At 41.3% G+C, this 26215-nt stretch overlaps 1 protein-coding gene across 1 annotated transcript in view; it reads left to right on the top strand.

Moving 5' to 3' along the window:
- LOC126298115 (Down syndrome cell adhesion molecule homolog) overlaps positions 1 to 26215 on the top strand; it is a 1905244-nt gene that overhangs the window by 1853925 nt on the left and 25104 nt on the right. The window contains exon 8 of the mRNA XM_049989435.1: positions 10056 to 10231. Coding sequence (XP_049845392.1) covers positions 10056 to 10231 — 176 coding nt within the window. The remainder of the gene's footprint in view (positions 1 to 10055; positions 10232 to 26215) is intronic.

Genomic DNA, 26215 nt, shown 5'->3' on the forward strand with positions numbered 1-26215 from the left:
ATGATGCTACCACCAGCAGCTACATGGTTAGACGTTGACGACTCTTCACAGAACGTAAGGTTCGGAGGCTTCTCTGCTCTGTGAGAGCAGGATAGATGGTGATCTGTGGCATCTCTGCCGAAGGAGCACAATGCTGGTGCACGCACAAGTGTTTCAGAGCACACCCTTCATCGTACATTGTTGAACATGGAGCTCCGCATCAGGCCACACCAACATATGCTGACGCAACGACATCGTCAATTACGATTGCAGTGGGCACGGGTTAATCACGTTCATGCTACACTAGGTCGATGTTCGTCTCCACAAATTCCGTGATCAAGCTGAACGGCTGCTCGAAACGTGCAGTGCGCCGGGGACGCAGGCTGGTGGGAGCAGTGTTATGCTACGGGAGAACGTTCTCCTGCGCCTGCATGGGACCTGTGGTAGTACTCGAAGGCACGCCGAACGCTGCGAAACTGCTACATACCTTCGTGCTTGATTTCTGCCCTATCATCTTTCAGCAGTCGTGTCTCGGATCAAAGCTATTAAGCAGGTGGTCATAATGTTTTGGCTCATCAGTGCACTTTCTGTAAAACATTATTTGCCTAGTTTAATATACTGTTTCTTTTTTTTTAGACAAAAATTAGTGGAGGCATCTGTATATTGTCGAGAAAACACAGACGATAGGATGTTGTTTATTAGTCGCCCATGTCGTATAGTGTCGAATACCTTTCCGAAATCGACAAGGACGAAATATAGGTGTTGATCCACATCTACTATTTGTAAGGCAGCGCGTGGGGAAAAATTAAGGTCCCCCCAAGGGGGTTTTCCTGAATTTGTGTTAAACATTTGGAAGAAACTTCGCTTTACCTGTGAACATCATAATACTTAAACTTAAAATACGCAGTGTGAGGAATTCTTATCACGTTGCATCTAGGCATTAGTAAATTATTGGCACGCGTGAACTGACTAAAATGAACACCTTCTGATATGTGAGAACACGTTCTCAACCCTTTTCTAAATGCTACCTCGGCAAAAAACGAATAAAATTGTTCGGGATATGAAGGAAGTATTTGTCGTTGTGTATTAGCTCTTGACTGTTTGCAGATTTTGAAATGTATCATTTCACTATAGGAGATTTTATCAGACTCAGTCGCTCAGTGGCAGTGAACGGCCAGTTAACTACAGACCAGATCTTTCCTTACGCCTGAAGGCCAAATTCCATTTGGACCTGACTGAGAGAAATGTATCCTTTGTTAACAAAGAAGTGTGTGTGTTGTAGGGTTTGTGTCGGAAGACTGCAGAATTTATCTATCCGATTCGTCTACGACGAATAACAAGACGCTAGGGTTAAGTATCACGCAACTTTATGGAAAGCAACGTGCAGTAACGTTTTGAACCAGTGGAACGAACGCATTCAGGCTTGTGTGAAAATAAATTACGTTAGTACAAAAGTTTACAGCAGCAGTCTGCGGGTTATATAATCACTCCTCTATAGAAAGTGTTCAGATGGATCGCAAGATCACAACATAAGAATGTAGTTAGATGTCAAAAACAGTTACCCGCTAATTAGTTGAGACAATCTGTTCTTTCGCAAAGCAATCAGATTCGTTTCCTTTCTAACGAAGTAAAAGAGTTTCTAATGTATTGTACAGAAAAACTGAAATTTTTCATAGCAAAAAATCTTTAATGTTTTAAGACACCTCAATTTATCGTACTGCATGTACTGCACGGTCTGTGAAAACTTTTTGCGAAGACAGAGACAGAGAAGAAATGGCCGACAAAAATCTGTTCAGCGGTCTCCTCAAGAGGACGAGCACATAGCCGTCCGGCTGGCTGGTGCGATGGGTAGCGGATTATCAGATAACACCCTCGGCCGCCCCGCTTCGCAGCAGCTTTGCGATGAAATCTGCTCTCGCACCCGTGACTACATTCTGCCTGTGTGTGTTTCTCGCCCTCACTGTAACTTAAAAGGACTTAAAAGATACGTGTAGCTGAAATCTAATTTCCGTTGGGAGATAAATGAACCTGTATAGAGCCGTTTTTCCGACTGCCAACATGCCCTTTATTTTGATTCGTATGTGGAACGCTTGCATTCATGACAACATTTTTAGTGACACCGACTTTTCCAACAATTTCATCGTACTACGCAACCTACCAGTGAATGATGGATAAGTGATCATTCTCTGAATTATTCAGTAGATATCATTAAAAATTTCACGCACTGTCTATTTACTTCTCGTTTCACTGATCAGCTCTAACGATAATTGACTTTAACGAACTGTAATTGTGACCATTGAATCCTGTGTTCTTAAAATACTTTTAATGGGATTCCATTCCAGTTCGTGCTGTCCACTTACGTTCTTGTTTACGTTTCACTGTTGAGCTGTAATAATTGTTTACTTTAGCCATTCACTCTAATTACTTCCGCGTCTGTTGTCTGTAGATGCGTTTAATATTTTCCCATTCTATTAATTAATATACGATTAAGGTTATTTGTTTAGAAATAACTTTCTTTTCCGTCATTTTAGATATTTCCTTAAACATACCTTACTTCTGGTTCGGTATTTAGCAATGAGAATTACGTTCCAACTTAATTCCTCCTCTTTATTTGTTGCTTCCTACATTTAGAAATTCTGCCACTTCTCCAGATTTCTTCTTTATTAACCGCTTAAATTTATAAGCTTTACTATTGTATTATTAAAAGAATTTATCTCTGTTTTTTAATTCTGCGATTGCTGCTATTGTCGATTTCATTCACCACAATTATTGGAATATTTCTTAGGTTTACCTGCTGTAACTCCTTGTGCAAAAACGCTGAAAATACACCATGTGATCAAAAATATGCGTCCACCCTTTGCCTTTATGGCGGATTCCACTGTGCACAGGACACATTCAATCACGTGTCTGAATGTCTGTGGAGGAATAGTAGCCCATTCTTCCTCAAGAACCGAAACTGGAGTAGGTGATGATGTTGAATGCTAGGATCTGGAGCGAAATAGAAGTTCTAAATCGTCCCAAAGGTGTTCTGTTGCATTCAGGTCGTGACTCTGGGCAGGCCCATCCATTTCCGGAACGTTATTGCCCACGAACAACTTCCTTACAGATGCTCCTTTATAGCAGGGTGCATTGTCATGCTGATGCGAAGTCATCGTCTCCAAACTGTGTCTTTATTGTATGCAGTACACATTGCTGTAATTGTTTTCATATCCTTCTGCCTTTAGCGTTTTGTCAAGTACAGTAAGGAGAACATACCTAACCATTTAAAACACCCCTCTTGAAGTAACACAACTTCCTCTCTTCTTGCCGGCCGAGGTGGTCTCGCGGTTAAGGAGCTCAGTCCGGAACCGCGCGACTGCTACGGTCGAAGGTTCGAATCCTGCCTCCGGCATGGATGTGTGTGATGTCCTTAGGTTAGTTAGGTTTAAGTAGTTCTAAGTTCTAGGGGACTGATGACCACAGATGTTAAGTCCCATAATGCTCAGAGCCATTTGACCCATTTCCTCTCTTCTTCGCTGTTGGCATCACATATGGTGGTACGTAATTTTCTCCAGGCATTCACCAAACCCAAACCCATCCATCTGACAGCCAGAAGGTATAAGTAGGGGGACAAGGCCGTCATCAGGGCAGTTTTTTAGTGCGGGTTGCCTACACTCAGAGCAGGTAAGCATTCAGGGGTAAACCTAGAGACCCCATGGGGATTATCCACCCTTTTGATTGACAGGTTATGACCCTCTGGTGATAATCCACCCATCTGATTGACAGGTTCTTAATCTACTGTTCCCCTAACCGTCCCTCTCCTCCACCTCCTCACAACCCCTCAGAAAACCCCCAACCAAAAATGGTTCAAATGCCTCTGAGCACTATGCGACTTAACTTCTGAGGTCATCAGTCATCTATAACTTAGAACCAATTAAACCTAACTAACCTACGGACATCACACACTTCCATGCCCGAGGCAGGATTCAAACCTGCAACCGTAGCGGTCGCTCGGTTCCAGACTGTAGCGCCTAGAACCGCCCGGCCACTCCAGCCGGCAATCCCCAACCCTCCCACCCTGCCCCTCACTAATACAACCACACTTTTGATATCAGTTTCATGGACTAATTAATTAAACCGATCAGTTAAGTAAATACACCCTCTGCCAAACCCCCAGCCCTCCCCCTGCGATCCCCTTCACGGAAATTGTCAGCAAATAGACTCAGTTGATCGGTCATTTGGAGGGAACTCGATTGCAGTTTATGGAACCTTTTTTTAAACAATTTAGACAATGTATGGAACATTGTTTCCTTATTTCTGGTAGTATTGGAATATAGTTTATTTATTTAGACTGTGTGTGGAATATTGTTTGTTTAAACAATTTACATGATACGAAGCAGTGTTTGGAATACAGTTTATTTATTTAATTAATGATTTTGTCAGAATATTGGTTGCAGTTTATGGAATACTGTTTACATAAATAAATTACAGGATACAAGATGATCTATGGAATATAGTTTGTTTAAAGAATTTGCTAGGAAATCGATCGTAGCAAGGAATATTTGAACAATTGCAAGGCTTTTTTGTTTAGATCGCACGTGGAAACGCTGAGTTCATATCTGTTGCCAGAGTCAGGGGTATTACGGCTCTTATTATTTATTTTCCTCACTTTTCGAAGCACACTGGTATCTAAGCACAGACGGGGAAATCGGAACGATTACATATTTAAGCGTTCATGACCTATCTCGATGCCCGCATCTCGTGGTCGTGCGGTAGCGTTCTCGATTCCCGGGAGGGTCAGGGATTTTCTCTGCCCCGTGATGGCTGGGTGTTGTGTGTTGTCCTTAGGTTAGTTAGGTTTAAGTAGTTCTAATGTCTAGGGGACTGATGACCATAGATGTTAAGTCCCATAGTGCTCAGAGCCATTTGAACCATTTTTCCTTAACCTATCTCGAAACCCACCGTCACTTTCTGCAGACAGACAAATTACTATATCTCAGTGGCAAACACATATAGCAGTCATATTGCACTGACAGTTAAACCCAGCAGAAGTGCTCTACAGATCATGAATGGAATGAAGTGCGGTATACTAGCCACCTTTGGGGGTCTCCCGTGTGTGTCTCTATCGTCAAGGCACCACAACGAAGGTCAAAAGCACCAAATGTCCTAATTACAGATTACGTTACTAAATACCACCGACCACGCACCAGATATCGGCCTCCTCGGATATCATGGCCCCCAAACAAAGCATAAACTTGGGGCATTCCGTTGGTTGGGAAATTCCAGACTTGCTTCCTCCAGAGATCGTTCCTTGATTGTCTGTGTGAACCAACGTCCCGAAACAATCGGATGGAGGTTTGCTTCTCTCCTCAGAATACAGTATTCCTATCGGATAATGCTGGAGGCAAAGGGAGAGCTGATACAATTTCGATATCAAAAATAGAGTGAAATGATCCCTTTACACTACCCTTTCAGATTAATTCATTAACTATTTACAGCTGTCAAAGAGATCGCTTCAAACACTCGCCTCCAACCTTTAATGATCCTTCTTGGTAATTAAACATATTTTCAGCATTTGATTATCACACACAAACAATACGCAAATAAAGTAGTGAAATTTCCATCACAAATAGATCGTAGCACGAAATACAATATATCTGAGGTCTTGTTCACACCAGCGTTTGAGAGCACGAACACCCTCCTCCACCACAACTTTTCACTAAACACCAAATAAATAAATATTTTTTTTCTTATCTGCCACGTCCTGCATCACAGGACTAGGATATTAAACTCAAATGGCTTGGTTCAAATGGCTCTGAGCACTATGGGACTTAACATCTATGGTCATCAGTCCCCTAGAAGTTAGAACTACTTAAACCTAACTAACATAAGGACATCACACAACACCCCGCCATCACGAGGCAGAGAAAATCCCTGACCCCGCCGGGAATCAGACCCGGCAACCCGGGTGTGGGAAGCGAGAACGCTACCGCACGACTACGAGATGCGGGCTATTAAACTCAATATTGGCTCATGACGGAGTGTTAAGATCTACCACTGCCACAAGACGCTCCCTCAGTATCGAACTCTCACTTAAGTAACCAATTTTATCGCCAATTACGAAGTCCCTTAAGGTAATAGCTCAGAGAAATTGTAAAAGTAAGTTTTAAACTATGTATCGCTTTGTAAATTCGACAACACAGCTGATTTTATTACGATGCTTCTCTCTTCCTGTATAGGTGGACGATTGAAATTTCATTAAAAGATGTCGCCGAACGAAGAAAACATGAAGTGAACAACCATATACATGGTGACCTAGCCATCGCTTACGCCTGCCAGGTGACATGTCACTGATATCAAATTGATAGGCTAATTAATATCATTGACCATGAGAGTCACTTTGAGAGGCGAGTAATTTTTTTTTCTTTTCCAGTAGTCAGATTCAGATCACAATCACTAGGTAGTTCAAATGGGAATCCCTGGAGGGAAGACGATGATCTTTTCGAGGAACGCTACTGAGAACCGACATTTGAAACTGACCACAGAAGGATTTTACCTCTGATGACATCAGCTTGGTAGTGAAGGATCTTGTGTGTAATATTGAAACAGTATCAAATAATGTAGTTCATGAATTAAGTTGGTGGTTTGTGGAAAACAATTTGATGCTAAATCACAGTAAGACTCAGTTTTTACGCTTTCTGCCTCACAATTCAACAAGAACCGATATTTTGATCAGACAGAATGGGCATATTATAAGCGAGACGGAACAGTTCAAGTTCCTAGGAGTTCAGATGGATAGTAAGCTGTTGAAAGCCCATGTCCAGGATCTTGTTCAGAAACTAAATGCTGCTTTATTTACGATTAGAACAATATCAGAAATAAGTGACAGTTCAACACGAGAAGTAGTTTACTTTGCATATTTTCATATGCTTATGTCGTATGGTATTAGTATTTGGAGTAATTCTTCTGATTCAAAAAGGGTATTTTTGTCTCAAAAACGGGCTGTTCGAGCTATATGTGGTGTAAGTTCGAGAACCTCTTGTCGACCCCTATTCAATAGTCTGGGAATTGTGCCATTGCCCTCGCAGTATATATTTCTTTAATGTCGTTTGTTGTTAGCAATATTAGCCTATTCCCAGGAGTTAGCAGCATTCACTCAGTTAATACTAGGCAGAAATCAAATCTGTATGTGGAATGCACTTCCTTGACTCTTGTGCAGAAAGGAGTGCAGTATTCTGCAGCATCCATTTTCAATAAGCTACCACAAGAACTCAAAAATCTTAGCAGTAGCCCAAAGACTTTTAAGTCTAAACTGAAGAGTTTCCTCATGGCTCACTCCTTCTATTCTGTCGAGGAGCTCCTGGAAGAGTTAAAAAATTAAGCAAATTCCAGTGTTACGTTGTTGATTTTCCTTATTTAAACTTACGACTTGTCGCCTGAATATGTTTTTTATATTTCATTTTATCTGTTTCTACTATAGTGTTATAATTTCATGTATTGACTCGTTCCATGACCATGGAGATTTCTCCTTAATTTGGTCCCACGGAACAATAAATAAATAAATAAATAAAAAACTTATATTACATGTCAGAATCGCACCATAAAAAGTCCGCCCCCGGTAGCGGAGTGGTCTGTGCGACAGAATGTTAATCCTAAGGGCCCGTATTCGATTCCCGGCTGGGTCGGAGATTTTCTTCGCTCAGGCACTGGGTTTTGTGTGCTCCAAATCATCATCATTTCATCCTCATCGATGAGCAAGTCGCCGAAGTGGCGTCAAATCGAATTACCTGTACCCGGCGAACGGTCTACCCGACGGGAGACCCTAGTCGCACGACAGTTACATTTATTTATCGTAAAAATAAAATACAATCACAACGACTATGTTAACGTCATAAAAAGCGGTCTTGGTCCTACAGGTACACGAAAGAGTCGCTGGTAGTGTTACACTTTCTGGTAGAAATGCTGAATGCGATTAGGAATCAAGTGTTTCAATTCAGTCACATGCATGATTTAGATCCTGTGGATATGTCTTTTAATGATTACAGCCACTAGTGAATTATATTCTTAGCACTCTCATATCTCGAAAAGAATCACCTATTCCGAACGTATCTGCTACAAAAAACTCCAGCGTGGCTTTAGACAATTCCTACGCATCTTGTCCTCAGTCTCTGCCCCGCCATCCCTGCAGCTTTGCGCATCTTATCTTTCCCATTTAAGTCGGAACACAACAGAAGTCGGAGAGCGCTATAGCCACCACATTCTGCAACTCTTGTAGAAACAGAGTGAGATGACTTAATGCAACAGGACAGTGTTCTGAACAGTCAGTTGGAATGGGAACATGTTGCCATAGTTCCGCCAACCATGTGCGATATGTGTCATCATATGAAGCCTGCTCCCACAAAATTAGGTAGTATAAAAGACGTGGCCTGAGAGAAGGGGGAGGATTTTGCTATTGCATTGCAGTGTGCCCAGTCCAGCGAGATCGGGGTCTCTCAGGGTGAATCCACGTCTGTCTCCCAAACATTCTGTCTATCATGTACCACCAAATAGAGAATAAAAAGCTACGAATTATAAAAAACTCTGAACTATAAAACTCCTGTAACTTCATCTGACGGAGAATTCGACATATATAGCGGAAACAAATACCTTCTACATGCCAGCACCGAATACATGATGTTATCCTATCAAATATACAGTTATTGACCCCTTGGTGCAAGTGGCCAATGATTGAAGTCGATAGCAAGGACCAATGTAAAGTTTCATCGCCTGTACAGTAGAAGGACCATATACCAAAGACTATGAGTCGCAAGAAAGGGTCCCTGTTTTGTTGTTTGATACATTGTTTTTTCTTCTGTAACACACGTTGCACACGGCCATACAGCCTGCCAGGGTGGCCGAGCGGTTCTAGGCGCTATAGTCTGGAACCGCGCGACCACTACTGTCGCAGGTTCGAATCCTGCCTCGGGCATGGATGTGTGTTATGTCCATAGGTTAGTTAGGTTCAAGTAGTTCTAACTTCTAGGGGACTAATGACCTCAGAAGTTAAGTCCCATAGTGCTCAGGGCCATTTGAACCATTGGAACTGCCATACATTTTGTTTTTCCCGCCACGACTTCGAGTTCTGTGTCAGATTCTAAACGGACATTAATACGTTTTGATCCATTACCTCCCACAGAAAATTAGACGTCACACGATGTGAAACATGTTGTTGCTCCTCCCACAAAAAGACACTGGAGTATTGTAAATAAAAGACAGTCACAAAATATAGAAAGAGCTTTGCAGTGCTGTGAGCCCTCGACCAAGACTATTTCTCCAACTCAAACAAGCGATTTCAATTAATCATAATGTGGTAATCAACAGCTTACCAATGAATGGATGGGATGGAAAAGACAGGGTCGATTTACTGTAATAATAAGCATCACAGTTGATAGTGCAATCAATTTTATCAATTTTACCGTAATTTCATCGTTTGGGAGACATTGTGTGGAAAAGAATCTGAGATATCTGAATGACACGGAACTGATAGTAGGGTACTGGGTTTTAAGAGATGACTACTATTCCAAATGGGCAAGAAAAGGCTGAGTTGAAGTGCTCTTTTGGGATGGAGTGGAATGGGTAAAATCGGTTATAACTGTAAGAAATATTTTACTTCAGAAGGGAGAGTAAGCTGATTGAAATTCCATGGGAAAATGTCAGTTTGGAGATGAAACGAAGATATAATATGTTAATAGAGGCGCAGCAGAACACTACAATTCTGTGCCCTGAGGGAGACTATAAGGTGTTGGGACTCACATTTACGGGAGATATAGATGAGGTGAAGGAGTTGTATGTTTTTGAGGAGGCATGGGAACTTACGGGGCGGTTACGAAATGGGAAAGAAAGTCGTAGTGTACGTCGTTCCAGAGTTGGGAGGGAGCGATGAAACGTGGGAACTCTCCCGACGTTTGTGCTGGCAGTTATGTCCGCTCCTTAGCTGAAAGACGCGTAGAACCAGTATGTTTCTTTCATTGTCTCACTTCCAGTTGTGCCTATGTCATCTGTGTTCGAAGGTTGCAAGGTAATTTAAAGAACTAATGGTTTGGGTCATGTGTTTGCAGATGGTTCCGCAGCCACGGAGGGTCGAGCTCGCCAGTGGCGCTGGGAGAGCGCATCCGACAAGTGGGCGGCAGCCTCTTCCTACGCAGCGCGCACATCGAGGACTCCGGCCGCTACATGTGCGTAGTCAACAACACCGTGGGGGCTGAGCGCGCCTCCACCTCGCTGCTTGTCACCAGTACGTACCTGCTTTCCCAACGTGCTTGCAAAGTGTTCATGTCACCATGGTGCTTCGCTGCTGCGAAATATCGCAACACTTTGTTTTTCCAATATTTTAGTTGCAATAATGTCCAGGTCATGATGAATTTCTCGAATGACATGAATTTTCTGCATTCGCTAGTACTGTTTGTAATGAACCATCCTTTTCTTTCACATTGTTGACTACTATGTAGCTTCGACTGTGTAGCCATTCTCAAGCGTAGAGTATAACCAAATAAACACAAGTACTTGGGTTACGGTCAGTGCATCTGTTCATGTCACAAGAGAAGCAGAGCGTGGTTGGCTGGACTTGAGAAATCCAGGTATAGCACCATGTCTTACAGAAACAATAATTACGTAGCATAGTGAAAAATGTGAGGGAGCACTGAATTATGAAGCTGTATTAAGCTATGTTGTTCAGCACTCTCTCACTCTTGCGACTATTCTGAGCAAGTCTTCTTTTCGTAACACCTGGGGTTATGCTTATAATTCTATACACCTGTAACCGCGCTCTGATTCTAAATTCTGTGACATACAGTAGTAGTAGTAGTGAACAATATGAAATATAGGATGATTTAATCCTAACAATAACATAAAGTGCAGCGAACTGATATCCAGGAAGCATTTTATTCCTTAATTGAGGCTTTCATATTGTATGGCTTTACAGAACATGCAAATACAGGGTAGTCCATTGATAATGACCGGGCCAAATATCTCACAAAATACGCGTCAAACGAAAAAAACTACTAAGAACGAAACTTGTCTAGCTTGTAGGGAGAAACCAGATGGCGCTATGGTTGGCCCGCTAGATGGCGCTGCCATAGGCCAAACAGATATCAACTGCGTTTTTTTAAAAATAGGAACCCCCAATTTTTATTACATACTCGTGTAGTACATAAAGAAATATGAATGTTTTATTTGGACCACTTTTTTCGCTTTGTAATAGATGGTCACAAACATATAGCTCACAATTTTCGACGAACAGTTAGTAACAGGTAGGTTTTTCAAATTCAGGTACAGAAAGTAGGTACGCCTGAACATTTTATTTCAGTTGTTCCAATGTGAGACATGTACCTTTGTGAACTTATCATTTCTGAGAACGCATGCTGTAACAGCGTGATTACCCGTAACTACCACATTAATGCAATAAATGCTCAAAATTATGTTCATCAACCTCAATGCATTTGGCAATACGTGTAACGACGTTCCTCTCAACAGCGAGTAGTTCGCCTTCCGTTATTTTCACACATGCATTGACAATGCGCTGACGCATGTTTTCAGGCGTTGTCGGTGGATCACGATAGCAAATATCCTTCAACGTTCCCAACAGAAAGAAATCCGGGGACGTCAGATCCGGTGAACGTGCGAGCCATGCTTCGACGAGCAATGCACCTGTCATGAAATATGCTATTCAATACCGCTTCAACCGCACGCGAGCTATGTGCCGGACATCCATCATGTTAGAAGTACATCGCCATTCTGTCACGCAGTGAAACATCTTGTAGTAACATCTGTAGAACATTACGTAAGAAATCACCATACGTTGCACCATTTAGATTGCCATCGATAATATGGGGCCAATTATGCTTCCTCCCATAACGCCGCAACATACATTAACCCGCCAGGGTCCCTGATGTTCCACTTTTCGCAGCCATCGTGAATTTTCCGTTGCCCAATAGTGCATATTATGCTGGTTTACGTTACCGCTGTTGCTGAATGACGCTTCGTCGCTAAATAGAACGAGTGCAAAAAATCTGTCATCCTCCCGCAATTTCTCTTGTGCCCAGTGGCAGTACTGTACACGACGTTTAAAGTCGTCGCCATGCAATCCCTGGTGCACAGGTGTATGGTACGGGTGCAATCGATGTTGATGTAGCATTCTCAACACCGACGTTTTTGAGATTCCCGATTATCATTCAGGTGTCTGTTACTGATGTGCGGATTAGCCGCGACAGCAGTTAAAACACCTACTTGGGCATCATCATTTGTTTGCAGGTCATGGTTGACGTTTCACATGTGGCTAAACACTTCCTGTTTCCTTAAATAACGTAACTACCCGTCTAACGGTCCGGACACTTGGATGACGTTGTCCAGGATACCGAGCGGCAAACATAGCACACGCCCGTTGGGCATTTATATAACAATAGCCTTACATCAACACGATATCTACCTTTTCCGCAATTGGTAAACGGTCCATTTTAACACGGGTAATGTATCGCGAAGCAAATACCGTCCCCACTGGCGGAATGTTAGGTGATACCACGTACTTATACGTTTTTGACTATTACAGCGCCATCTATCACAAAGCGAAAAAGTGGTCCAACTAAAACATTCATATTTATTTACGTACTACACGAATATGTAATAAAAATGGGGGTTCCTATTTTTTTTTTAAAAAAAACTCTGTTGATATCCGTTTGACCTATGGCAGCGCCATCTAGCTGGCCAACCATAGCGCCATCTGGTTTCCGCCTTCAAGCTAGACGAGTTTCATTCTTTGTAGTTTTTCCGTTTGATGCTTACTTCGTGAGATATTTGGCCCGGTCACTGTCAATGGACCACTCTGTATACATATACATAACCAACGACTTTATAGGTTAATGTTTAAAATTGGCAACGATATCACAGCACTTGCTGTCACATCAGAGAAATCTTCCAGACTTCTATTAAAACTATGGAGTGGGCTGTTCTCCACAGTATGTCTTACTGCCTGTTCCTCCGCAGTGGTAAACTTCGTCCTCGGGTTCTGAATTAGAATGGCATTCTAGGGCGAATGTTAACTTCAGTGTTCTTTTCAGTTCTCAGTGATATCGGAAACGTCTTTGGGCTGGCAGATCTTCAGCTCCGAACATTCATAAAATTTACGACCACGCTGTAAAAACAAGTTTAAAAATACAAAAGTTGTAAATCTTTTCATTATTAATAAAGGAGGTTGTACACTTAAAACGTTAAATAACTGAAAATATAAAGTTAAGGACAAACACGGAAAGGGAATTAAAGCACACGGAGAGAAAAAATCTTTACGGTTTTCCGATGCCACTGTAATTCTGGAAGAGGCATCAAAGAACATGGACGACCACTTGAAAAGAATGAATCGTGTCTCAGTATGAACATATAAGATAGGTGCATAAAATCAGCTATTTATATGTTAATCAGGTTAAGAGACAATGAATGTAAAGACGAGATTCACCAGCTGGAGAATTAAATAGCTAGCTGAGGTGGAAGTTAAGAGGATATAAAACGCCGAATTACAGTGGCAAGAAGAGCATTACTTACAACGAGAAATAAGTTAGCATATAGTATAAATTTAGGTGTCACGAAGTCTTTTCTGAAAATGTTTGTCTGGAGTGTCGTCTTACGTGGAAGTCAATCGCGAACGTCCAACAGCGCAGACATGAACGGACCAGAAGCATTTGAAATGCGGCAGGAAAGAAAATTGTTCTGGATTACTTTGGTAGAGCGGATCACTAATACCCAAATACTGAATGGAATTGGGGAGAATAGAAAATTATGGCACTAGTTGACTAAAAGAAGGGGTCGGTTGTTACAACACATCTTGAGACATCAAGGAATACTTACAGAGGGTGGACAAACACATGGAAACACGGCGAGAAATGCATACTTCAACATAAATACAGATGCTAGCCAAGCGTGCAGGTTTCAGTGCTGTATTTGACCACAAACGGCACCTGTGTAATATCCTCAATACGTTGCAAGTGCCATCGTGGTCAGAGCAGTGTTCATTGTACTTGTGAGAGCATCATAGTAGACGGACGAGCGCATTTTGTTAGTGTGGGTTGCCAACATCAGGGGTAGATATGTCTCAGGGGCAAACCTACTGTTCTCCTTTGATTGACAGGTACTTAACTTATTGTTCTACTTTGATTGACTGATCCTTAGCCTATTGTTCTGCAAAAAGGATCTTTCCTTTTAACTGACATGCACTTAACCTACTCTTCCCACTCCCCTCTACCCTTAGGAAACCTACCCCTTGCAACTACAGGCGCACTTTCACGTCTGAGTTATCGGAATATCCCCTGTCATTACTATCAATTTGATTGACTACTTAATTAACTTGATAAATTAATTAACCTCTGCCCCTCTGGTAAACCCCCTCCCCTCTCACCATCTCATCCCCAGAAAATGGAGGGAAAAATACTCGGTTGTTCGGTCATTTGGAGGGAAATAGATTACTGCGTGTGGAATATTGTTTAAGAGGATTCAAGACAGTGTATGGAATATGTGGAAGGAGTGTATTGTTTATTTATAAAAAATTCTGTTCATGGGGGTTGGATTTCTCTTGTTAATCATTCTCTGCTGTTTAGAACATCTAGGTCTTGCAAGAAGCAATTACATGGGGCAAACATGTTGCAGAACCTAATGGTCAGCACTGTACTCTTGGTGTCTTAACCGAATGTTTGGGCCTTTGTCAGCACTTAACCTATTGTTCTGTAAAGTGGTTTTCCATATCACCACCATTTCCTTCAACTATTGTACTGCCCTTGATATCAAGTTAAGTAATCGGTTATGTCCTCCCATCATTTTCTGGTAAACTTTCCGAATTTCACATGCTTTTGAACGCCATTTCTGACGCATTCTTCTCTGTCAACCACTCCCTTAAACTATTGTATTGCGTTTTACATGAAAATTATTCATATTAACTTAATGCTCTGCACTTAACCTGCTGTTCCGTTCCATGTCCAACACTCACACATACCCTCCACTCAACTACTGATATAAAAAAGTAATGCAAACTAATTAAATCTATGTTCTTCACATTTATGGGGTATTTTCTTTTAATTCACAGCATCCCTTTGGTCGCTGAAATCGATGCGGTAGAATTTAACAACAGGTCACTAATAAAAAAACACATCCTGCAAAGTGCCGCCATGGCCTAGCCATGCACAGGTGCCTGTTCGGGTCCCTCAATCATGAGGCGGCAGCATTTCTTTCGTACTTGACACCTGAGAAATTCCTTTTGAAATACATGATACCCTAGGCACCATTGCTGACACGACCAGATGGGAGTGCAGACATTTTTGCAGAGCGCAGACGTTCCAATGGCGTGCATGTGTTGATGCCACAGCAAGCCATCGCCGGACGCAAGTCAGCATGAGCTACCGCCCTCACGCCGCTGCTGCCTACAGCGAACAGATGGAAGTTGAGTCTATTTTCGCGTATACAGTTAGAGTCTTTCAAGTGAAATACTGACGTCACAGAACTCCAAGCCGCAATCATGCCAGTCCCATATGAGAGACACCTCCGGGCAGCATGAGTGTTTACCATTGCTGAGGCGATACCTATGAATACTGATGTCACAGAGTATCACAGCGTGAATTGTTCCTAGCTATGCTAATGGGACAGCGCGTATGTCACTGAATTTACCCCTCAAACTGCTGCTCCTGCCGGTGTGGAAGCACTGGCCGACATTATTTTATGCAGACGAGACTTTCGGCGGCAAAGTTATTTTGCACAGATCGCTAAAGTACACCGGCAGTTAAACCATGCAAAAATTGTCTACAGATCATCAAATACATACAAGACTAACAAAAATAGGGGGAGCCAGGAACATATTTACTCATGTAACTACAATTAAATATTAGGATTGCTTAAGCTTCACGTCATTAATAGCACTCATCTTCAGCAAAACTAATATCATTTTAGACATGCACAACCTTTATATAAATATACATACATAATGCAATAGGGGACTAGGTTTTTTATAAATAACAACAACAAAGACGAATGGTGAATAATTTTTTTCTTCATTTATTCAGTTCACACAAATACAATATAATTCTTGATGTACAATGCAGTGTTTGGGTTCAATATAGTATTCTTGAGGTACAAATTGACCCTGCTATTCCAATTCAGAAATAATTTTAACTCACACGCTACAACAGGAACACTGGTAGGAATTTTTTTTATATAAAACTAATGCAGAGATACTTTTTTTCTACTACAACTAAATTCGACACCCCCAGTAGCACAGCTTTTACAATAATTCTGATGGACTGAACATGCGGTATCCCGAGAATATGTGGTCATGCATAGACTCCGGAATTTCTTGAAAAGGTCTGCAAGCAAGCGCATGTCCTTCTCCAAGTAAAGCTGTGTGTACGTTCCTAATGTGGAAATACTGAATTCCCACCAGACATTCACAGCATGCTCATACTCTACACTCGTTACGGCATTGCCCATCAGGTTCCTGGAGAGTGCAGTTATGTCAAGTAGCCTGGTTGCATTGAGTTTCGCCACACTATACACATACTCATATGGGAAAATCCCTTCCTAGTCACAATTTGAAACATTTCATCATTGGGAAATGCAGCTCGAGTGATATACATATCCCCACGAGGCAGAGTTTCAACGAGTTTCTGGAGTGGTGCCTGCATAACACTTAGCGTTTCAAGGAAGTCGAGCGTAATTCTTGGCATCATTCGTTTGGAGAATGAAATGTATTTCTCCACGCTGGCCTGACCTTTTTCCAAACCGAAATCTGCCAAGGGTTGAATTGGAAAGTGACTGTCATACCGACTTTCAGAGAAGAGCAACATGTTTACATGCAGCTCACGCTCACCGGCGAATTTTGAGATATGGAGGAGGCCCAGAATGAGATGCTTGTCTTGTTCATCTGACTTTCTTTTCTTCTCCAGGCCATAAACATGAATCGATATGCCAGTAATGTGCACCTCGAATTTAGGTATGTCTGGGATCTTGACGGGGAACTCTATACCATCAAAATTATATCACTTATGAATGTCAAGGTATCTACCATATTGTATCGTTCGTTGTGGACCTTATGTGTAATTTCTCTCATAAGCCAAGACTGACCACGCAAAACAAGCCTGATCCTATCTATCTTAGATATCAATGAATCCCTGCTTATTAGCCATGTGTTCAAGTAGCTTGTGTAGCTAGACCCTCCATTTGCCAGATCGTAGACATGTGTATGCATGTACAGTTCATCAGAATTGTTATTTTAAAAAGTTTGCTGTTGTGAACTGTTGATATTAGATTCTAAGTGTGCGCAGTACATCAGAATTATTGTAAAAGCGGTGCTACTGGGGGTGTCGAATTTAGTAGTAGTAGTAGTAAGGAAAGTATCTTCGCATTAATTTTATATAAAAAAATTCCTGCCAGTGGTACTGTTGTAGGGTGTAAGTTAAAGTTATTTTTTCTGCATCGGAATAGCAGGGTCAATTTGTTCCTCAAGAATTCTATATTGTACCTCAAAAACTGCATAGTACCTCAAGAATTATATTGTATTTGTGTGAACTGAATAAATGAAGAAAAAATTATTCACCATTCTTCTTTGTCGTTGTTATTTATAAACAACCTAGTCCCCTATTGCATTATGTATGTATATGTATATAAAGGTTGTGCATGTCTAAAATGATATTAGTTTTGCTGAACATGAGTGCTATTAAGGAGGTGACGCTTAAACAATCGTAATATTTAATTGTAGTTACATGAGTAAATATGTTCCTGGCTCCCCCTATTTTTGTTAGTCTTGTATGTATTTGATGATCTGTAGACAATTTTTGCAGGGTTTAACTGCCTGTGTACTTTAGCGATCTGTGCAAAATAACTGTGCCGCTGAAAATCTTATCTGCAAAAAATAGTCAGACGGTGCTCACACACCGGCAGGAGAAGCAGTTTGAGGGGTAAATTCAGTGATGCCTGCGCTGTCCCATTAGCATCGCTAGGAACAATGCACACTGTGATATTCTGTGACGTCAGTATGCACAGTTATCACGTCAGCAATGTTAAACACACGTGCTGCCTGGAGGTGTCTCGCATATGGGACTGCCTACAGCGAACAGGTGGGAGTTGAGTTCTGTGAGTCAGTATAACACTTGTAGGACTCTAACTGCATACACGAAAACAGACTCAACTTCGACCTGTTCCCTGTAGGCAGCATCGGCGTGAGGGCGGTGGCTCACGCTGGCTTGCGTCCGGCAGTGGCTTGCTCTGGCATTCACGCATAGGCGCCTTTGGAGCATCTGCTCTCTGCAAAAAGGTCTTTTTTCCACCTGGTCGCATCAGCAACAGTGCCTAGGTGATCATGTGTTTTGAGAGTAATTACTCATCACTCTACGGGGCCGCTGATGCTCCCAGACTCTGACGTCGGCGTCGGGCTTCTAGTGGCACGATGTGTTTTTTTATTAGGGATCTTTTGTTTAAGATATATTCTGTCGATTTCACCGACCAATAGAATGCTGAGAGAAAAAAAACTAACCCCATACGTGTGAGGAATATCGATTTAATTAGTTTGCATAAATTTTTCTTATCAATGTGGTGTTAGCAGTACAATAGCTACGGGGAGCATCTACATCTACATCTACATCCGTACTCCGCAAGCCACCTGACGGTGTGTGGCGGAGGGTACCCTGAGTACCTCTATCGGTTCTCCCTTCTATTCCAGTCTCGTATTGTACGTGGAAAGAAGGATTGTCGGTATGCTTCTGTGTGGGCTCTAATCTCTCTGATTTTATCCTCATGGTCTCTTCGCGAGATATACGTAGGAGGGAGCAATATACTGCTTGACTCTTCGGTGAAGGTATGTTCTCGAAACTTCAACAAAAGCCCGTACCGAGCTACTGAGCGTCTCTCCTGCAGAGTCTTCCACTGGAGTTTATCTATCATCTCCGTAACGCTTTCGCAATTACTAAATGATCCTGTAACGAAGCGCGCTGCTCTCCGTTGGATCTTCTCTATCTCTTCTATCAACCCTACCTGGTGCGGATCCCACACTGCTGAGCAGTATTCAAGCATTGGGCGAACAAGCGTACTGTAACCTACTTCCTTTGGTGTCGGATTGCATTTCCTTAGGATTCTTCCAATGAATCTCAGTCTGGCATCTGCTTTACCGACGATCAACTTTATATGATCATTCCATTTTAAATCACTCCTAATGCGTACTCCCAGATAATTTATGGAATTAACTGCTTCCAGTTGCTGACCTGCTATTTTGTAGCTAAATGATAAGGGACCTATCTTTCTATGTATTCGCATCACATTACACTTCGCTACATTGAGATTCAATTGCCATTCCGTGCACCATGCGTCAATTCGCTGCAGATCCTCCTGCATTTCAGTACAATTTTCCATTGTTGCAACCTCTCGATACACCACAGCATCATCTGCAAAAAGCCTCAGTGAACTTCCGATGTCATCCACCAGGTCATTTATGTATATTGTGAATAGCAACGGTCCTATGACACTCCCCTGCGGCACACCTGAAATCACTCTTACTTCGGAAGACTTCTCTCCATTGAGAATGACGTGCTGCGTTCTGTTATCTAGGAACTCCTCAATATGTATGAGTGGGTGACATGGAGCACAATACTAAGTTAATTTGAATATTTTTATGTAAAACTCAGTACAATAGTTTCAGGGGGTGGGTGACAGAGAAGAAAGCGCCAGAAATGGCGTACAAAAGCATGTGAAATTCGAAAAGTGTACCAGAAAATAGTGGGAGGACATAACTGAGTACTCAAATTGGTATCAAAGGCAAACCGCGTAATAAAAAAATACGTTAAGGGCTGACAAAGGCCCAAACATTAGGTTTTAAACACCCGGAGTACAGTACTGAGCATTAGGTTATGCTACAGGTTTGCCCCATGTAATTGCTTCTTGCGAGACCTAAATGTTTCCAAACATTAGAGAATGTTGAACAAGAGAAATCCAACCCCTATAAACTGATTTTTTTATAAATAAACGATATACCCTTCTCATATATTTCATACACACAGTTATCGATTTTCCTCCAAATGACCGATCAACCGAGTCTTTTTCCCACCATTTCCTAGGGATGAAAGGGTGGGAGGGGAGGGGGTTTAGCAGAAGGGAAGAGGTTAATTAATTGATCAAGTTAATTAAGTAGTCAATCAGACTGATTGTAGTGACGGGATATTCCAATAACTCAGACCTAAAAGTGGACCTGTAGCAGTCGGGGTGGTTTCCTGAGGGGGGGGGGGGGGAGGTGGAAGGGGTAACTATAGATTAAGTGCCTGTCAGTCAAAAGGAATTATCCTTTTAGCAGAACATCAGGCTAAGGACCTATCAATGAAAGGAGAACAATAGGTTAAGTAACTGTCTATCAAAGGAGAACAATAGGTTTGCCCCTGAGTGCATTCCTGCACCTGATGTACTCAACCTGCACTAACAAAATGTATTTGTATGAAGGTAGTCCCTCTACTCATTATATCGGAGCTCAGTGCATTCAGAAAGTAAGTTGTTGGTGTTCATATGGTGGGTGCTTCCGTAAACAAGGTGGCCGATGTGTTTGGTGTTTCAAGAGAAACCATGTAGAAGATTTAGACTGCATACAGCGAAAGGGAAAAAAGATCATCGGGTAAGACACAACGCGGACTGAAAAGTGTGATGAGTAATCCTGAAGGATGGACATTGAAGAGGATTGTGAAGAAAAGTAAGAGAACGGCGCTACAAAGTCTGTGCAATACTGAATGTCGCCCTCGCGAATCCTGTCAGCACCAAAACAGCACGAAGGGAGAACCATAAGCAGGGTACTCTAGGAGAGCTGGAATTCCAAATCCACTCATCACTTATGCAAATGCCAGTAACAGGTAAGCCTGCTGCCGAAGCTATAAAAACCTAGATTGTGGAGCAATGGAAGGATGTCATTTGAGCGTAAGAGTCTTGTTTCGCACTGTTTCAAATTCTGATCGAGTTTACATCACAGGAGCAAAATATTACGGGGATGCGGTGATGATTTGGACAGCCATGCCGTGATTTTTCATGGGTCCAGTGGTCACTCTGAAAAGTCGCAATACTGCCAAGGAGTATCTCACCACTTTATCTGATTAAATCCGCCCCATTGTACAATACGTTTTCCGCAATGATGATGCTGTGCTCGAAGACGAGAGGACTCACTTTAACACTCCTCACATCATCCAGGACTTGTTTTGTGAGCACGAGAATGATTTGTAACATTTCCCCTCGCCACTAGTCACCAGCTCTCAGTTTCATTGGGCTTTTGAGGTCTACTTTTGAGAGAAGAGTGGTGTGACCACTATCCACATCCAACGTCATTATCTGAACTGGACACTGTTTTGCAGAAAGAACGGTTAGCATTCCCTTAAAGCCAAACGGGACCTGTATTTACCCATTCCGAGATGAATGACAGTTGTTTTGAAAGCCAACAGTTTTCCTATGCCATATTATGTATGATAATATGGTGTGTTTTTGGTGTTTCCATTTTAATATCCAGGCCTTGTAAATTGGTAATGGAGGGGAATATGGAGGTGAGGGTGACAATTTTGTAGAGGATGACCAGGACTCACCTACTAACTAGTGGAAGTACATGGCAGCAGTTATACAAGGATGAGGAGGCCACTCCTAGGACTGACGACAACAACAACATATAAATTACAGTAATTGTTGACAGTCTTTATAAAAAATAGGAAACGCTTCACTTCAATGCCCTAAGCCATAGAAACGGAGCTGTAGGTAACGAGATTTTTGGGGCACAGGTGACGCTGGCATAGTAATAGGTTGGTTGATGCTTTCGTAGGTGTGGAGTGTGGTGGTCTGCAGTCCCAGATTCGGTATTTTAGTAGTTTAACAGTCACTGTATTAAAAACCTTACGTAGTTAAGGGTTTACTGGTAGTCAGTGTTGCCGTTTTCTACGATGCATCTCTCCGTTGCTTGTGGTGTAACATTCTCTGTTGAAATGTTTTCCGCAGTAAATGTCCATGTCCAACTACGATATATCGACATTGGTAATGGAACTTTACTTTCACGCATATCGGAAACATTGCTTCAAATTCATGCTTTGAGTTACAAAAGCACTGCACGCCACTTTTACAACTCAGTTCATTTCTTTTAATATCCATCCAGAAAGTACAAAAACTCGTCAACTTATTCATTTACATCAAAGTCAATTTGTACTGTTTTCTTTTTGACATTTCAGCTATACATTATTTGTGTGTTGCTACACATTATTTTCTGCCCTACTTCATCATTTTCTGTTTTAAGTACGTACATTCGTGTCCAAACGAAACGCCAGCCGCAAAGTGAACGTGGCTAAGGTATTATCCACTAACACGCAATCCTTCTTCGTTTCCATAGTTTAACAATCTGACACCTTCATATAGGTCTGCTGCAAATAGTTTTGATAAAATTAAATTTAATGCCAGTTCTAACATTGGTGCACATATTATACAATACATTAAATGGGTCGAATCATTGCTCTGTTTCTCAAGGGTTGTTGTATAGAATTTCTTGAAATTACGTAAAAGGCTTTCTCAAACTCTCTAAAACTCAGGAAAAGTTGTATTTCATACTCATTGCTCCTTTATATAATATTGTCTACCAGTAAAAAATGATGCGTTATGTTACATCCATCCCATCAGAACTACTGATAACCTTGTGAGAGCCAGCCATAGCAAAACTATCCCATCTGATGTCCAAGATGTATGAGACAAGAGAAATACCCTCAGACTTCAAGAACAATGTAATAATTCCAATTCCAATGAAAAAAGGTACTGACAGGTGTGGATATCACCGAAATATTAGTTTAAGGAGTCATGGTTGCAAAACGAACTCTTTACAGAAGAATGGAAAAACTAGCAGAATACGACCTCATGGAAGATCTGTTTTGATTCTGAAGAAATGTAGCAATTGGTGATTTAATACTGATTATACGACTTATCTTACAAGATAGGTTAAGAACAGTCAAACGTACGTTTATAGTATATGTAGACAAAGTGGAAACGTTTGGAAAATGTTGACTGTAATACACTCTTTGAAATTGTGAACGTAGCAGGGGTAAAATATAAGTAGCGAAAGGCCATTTATGCCTTGTTCAGAAACCAGACGGGCAGTTACAAGAACCGAGGGGCATGAAAGAGAGAGAGATAGGGTTGTAGCCTGCCTCCAATGTTTTTCAATCTGTACACTGGGCAAGCAGTAAAGGAAACCAAAGCAAAATTGGGAGTAGGAATTAAAGTTCAGGGAGAATTAATAAAACCTTTGAGATTTGGCGATAACATTATGATTCTCTCAGATACAGCATAGGACTTGGAAGAGCAGCAGAGTGAAATGGACAGCGTATTGAAACCAGGACATAAGATGAACATCAACAAAAGCAAAACAATAATAATGTAATTTAGCAGAATTAAATCAGATGGTGCGGAGAAAATTAGATTAGGAAACGAGACAGTAAAAGTAATGGATGATTTTTGCTATTTGGGCGGCAAAACAACTGATGATGGTCGAAGTAGAGAGGATATAAAATGTAGATTGGCAATGGGAAGAAAAATGTTTCTCTGGAAGAGAAATTAGGCAACATCGAATATAGATTTAGTGTTAGGAAGTACTTTCTGGAGTTATTTGTCTGTGGTGTAGCCATGTACGGAAGCGAAATACAGACGATAAACAGGTCAGACAAAAACAGAATAGAGACTTTGGAATGCTGAAGATTAGATGGGTAGATAGCGTAACTAAAGAGGAGGTACTGAACAGAATCGGGGAAACAATAAATTTGTGACACAACTTGACCAACAGAAAAGTTTGGGTGATAGGACACATTCTGAGATATCAAGGGATCACCAGTTTATGATTGGAGGGAAGTTTAGTGAGGTAAGATCAAGAGATGAATATAGTAAGCAGAGTCATAAGTATGTAGGTTGCAGTAGTTATTAGGAGGTGAAGAGGCTTTCACAGAATAGAATAGGTTTGAGAACTGCATGAAACCAGTTTTCGGACATCAACTTGTGATCAAGACGGATCTTTACAATTAAGATATAAGTTTCATTATGCAGACTCTTCAGGCAGTTTATTAAGTGACTTGGGTAAACACGTTTTACCATATTTCCCACAGGCGCTCTGTATCCACCTGTGTCAAATGCTTTTTCATAATCAATGAGAGCCAGATAGGTTGGTAAAATAAATTCCCTTATTTTCTGTATAATGTGTCGCACATAAGTAAATACAGGGTGCACATACAGTCTGGGAACACTTTCAATTATTTTTTGCACAAGAACCAAACATTGTACAGATATCACACATATGTCATTTTTAAGGGAATCCCTGAAAGTTTTTTTTTTCATGTATACCGCCATAGCGTAGTTTGACAATTTGCCGATATTCAGCGCTAGTCGCAAACATGGCGAGTTCAGGTGCAGAGTTTTCTGTGTGTTGGAGTTCGACAAAAACAGCTGCAGCTGTTCAACGGATGATTAGAACCAATTACGGTAAGAAGCCACCAACAAGGAAGGCCATTTACCACTGGCACAACAAATTCGCTACGACGAGTTGCTTGTGCCCGGCAAAGAGAAGGGGACGGTATTCGATTACCTTATTGACGTCTGCCGGGTCACTCATGGTTCGCATATCGAATGTTTGTAAAAAAAAAAAAAAAAAAAAAAAAAAAACTTTCAGAGTTTCTCTTCAAAGTGCAATACGTATTACATCTGTACAATGTTTAGTTCTTGAGCAATAAATAATTGAAAGCGATCACGGACTATATGTACACCCTGTATATTGCTGCTACGTGACTTCCTTTTGTTTTGTTCTTCTAGATATAGTACTTTATTTCAGATCTTTAATTTGTTATTTAATACACCTGAATGTATTTTGTAGGCAGTATTTAATTTACTGAAACTTCTATCATTTGAAGTTTTGTTACGGTTGCCTTTTCAAACGGTGATAACACTTTTGCTGTAAGCCTACCGTCTGGAATCTTAGCGTTTAGACAGGAGGTATTGACCAGATGTAAAATTCTCAACTAAAGTAATAATCAACAGCACTTAGTTAATTCTACATTAATCCCGTCAGGTCCTGGGTATTTTGTGCATTTTTGTTTTTAAAATACATCTTCCATTTCTTGTAAGGTAATTAAATCTGTGTTAACATAGACAGTTATATTTGCCATAATGACTATTTGCGTTTGGATTATAGCACAGATTCTTGTAATGCTTTGTACACGTTTCCTGGCATAACATTTATACTTTTTGTTCTATCTTTGCTGCATATTTCTTGTAATTACCTCAATGAGCCTTTCTTATCAGTGATTTTGCTTCATCAGTCTGTCTTGTTTGGTCATTGGAAGATCGCAGAAAACACTCGTATGCTCTGTGTTTTCGTTTAATTATTTCTTCAAATAATTAATCGGTAATTCCATATTTCAGTTGGTTTCGCAGTCATGTTGAATTACTTGCACGACTACATTTCCGCCACTGACTGCTTTTATTCTTTTATAAATCGCCGAATAGCTGTTTCAGCTTTAAGCCAACATTGAGTACCTTATGTGCTGTAACACAGCAACGTTATACATGGATAACAGAAGTAAAATGTACGTGAAGAAGTAGAATTGACTCTCGAGGAGCTGGCTTTTTGGTGTCTACACTTGTCGATATTGTACGTTGCATACATAATCCGTCACTCTAAATTATTTCGAACGACATTAATAAAACATAGAGAAAGATTAGCATAGTGGATTTAAAGCTTCAAGCGTTTTACATAGTCTACTTCACCCTTCCCCTCAACCACTTGAATAAAACGGTTAGAACCTTCATACAACAATATCAAACTGTCACAGTATTTCTTCTTTGGGATATTGGTCAGCTCACTCGTCACATTAGATGTAATATCGATTACATCGTCAAATCCTTGGCTCTTTATACGAATTTCTGCGCTATGTGTTTTTGTTGTGGATTCATACTGGTATGTCCGCCCCGATAGCTGAGTGTTGGGCTTGTCCACGTACGCGACCGAGTAGTGGCTATTTACGTAAGCACGATGATTAAGATGTGGACATGACACTGGACAAGTCTGACGCGCGCCTTGATGGACGAACTGGCTCCACCTTCTCGTCTGGCACCGGCAGCGGTGTCTCATATCTCACCATCGCTTGCCCATATGCGAACCTTTTTTGTGGAACACAGTCATGTACATATGGTGCCACCGACTACCTGGACGACAACGTCACGTGAT

The sequence above is a fragment of the Schistocerca gregaria genome, chromosome X, assembly GCF_023897955.1.
Source record: "Schistocerca gregaria isolate iqSchGreg1 chromosome X, iqSchGreg1.2, whole genome shotgun sequence".
Classification (NCBI taxonomy): domain Eukaryota; kingdom Metazoa; phylum Arthropoda; class Insecta; order Orthoptera; family Acrididae; genus Schistocerca; species Schistocerca gregaria.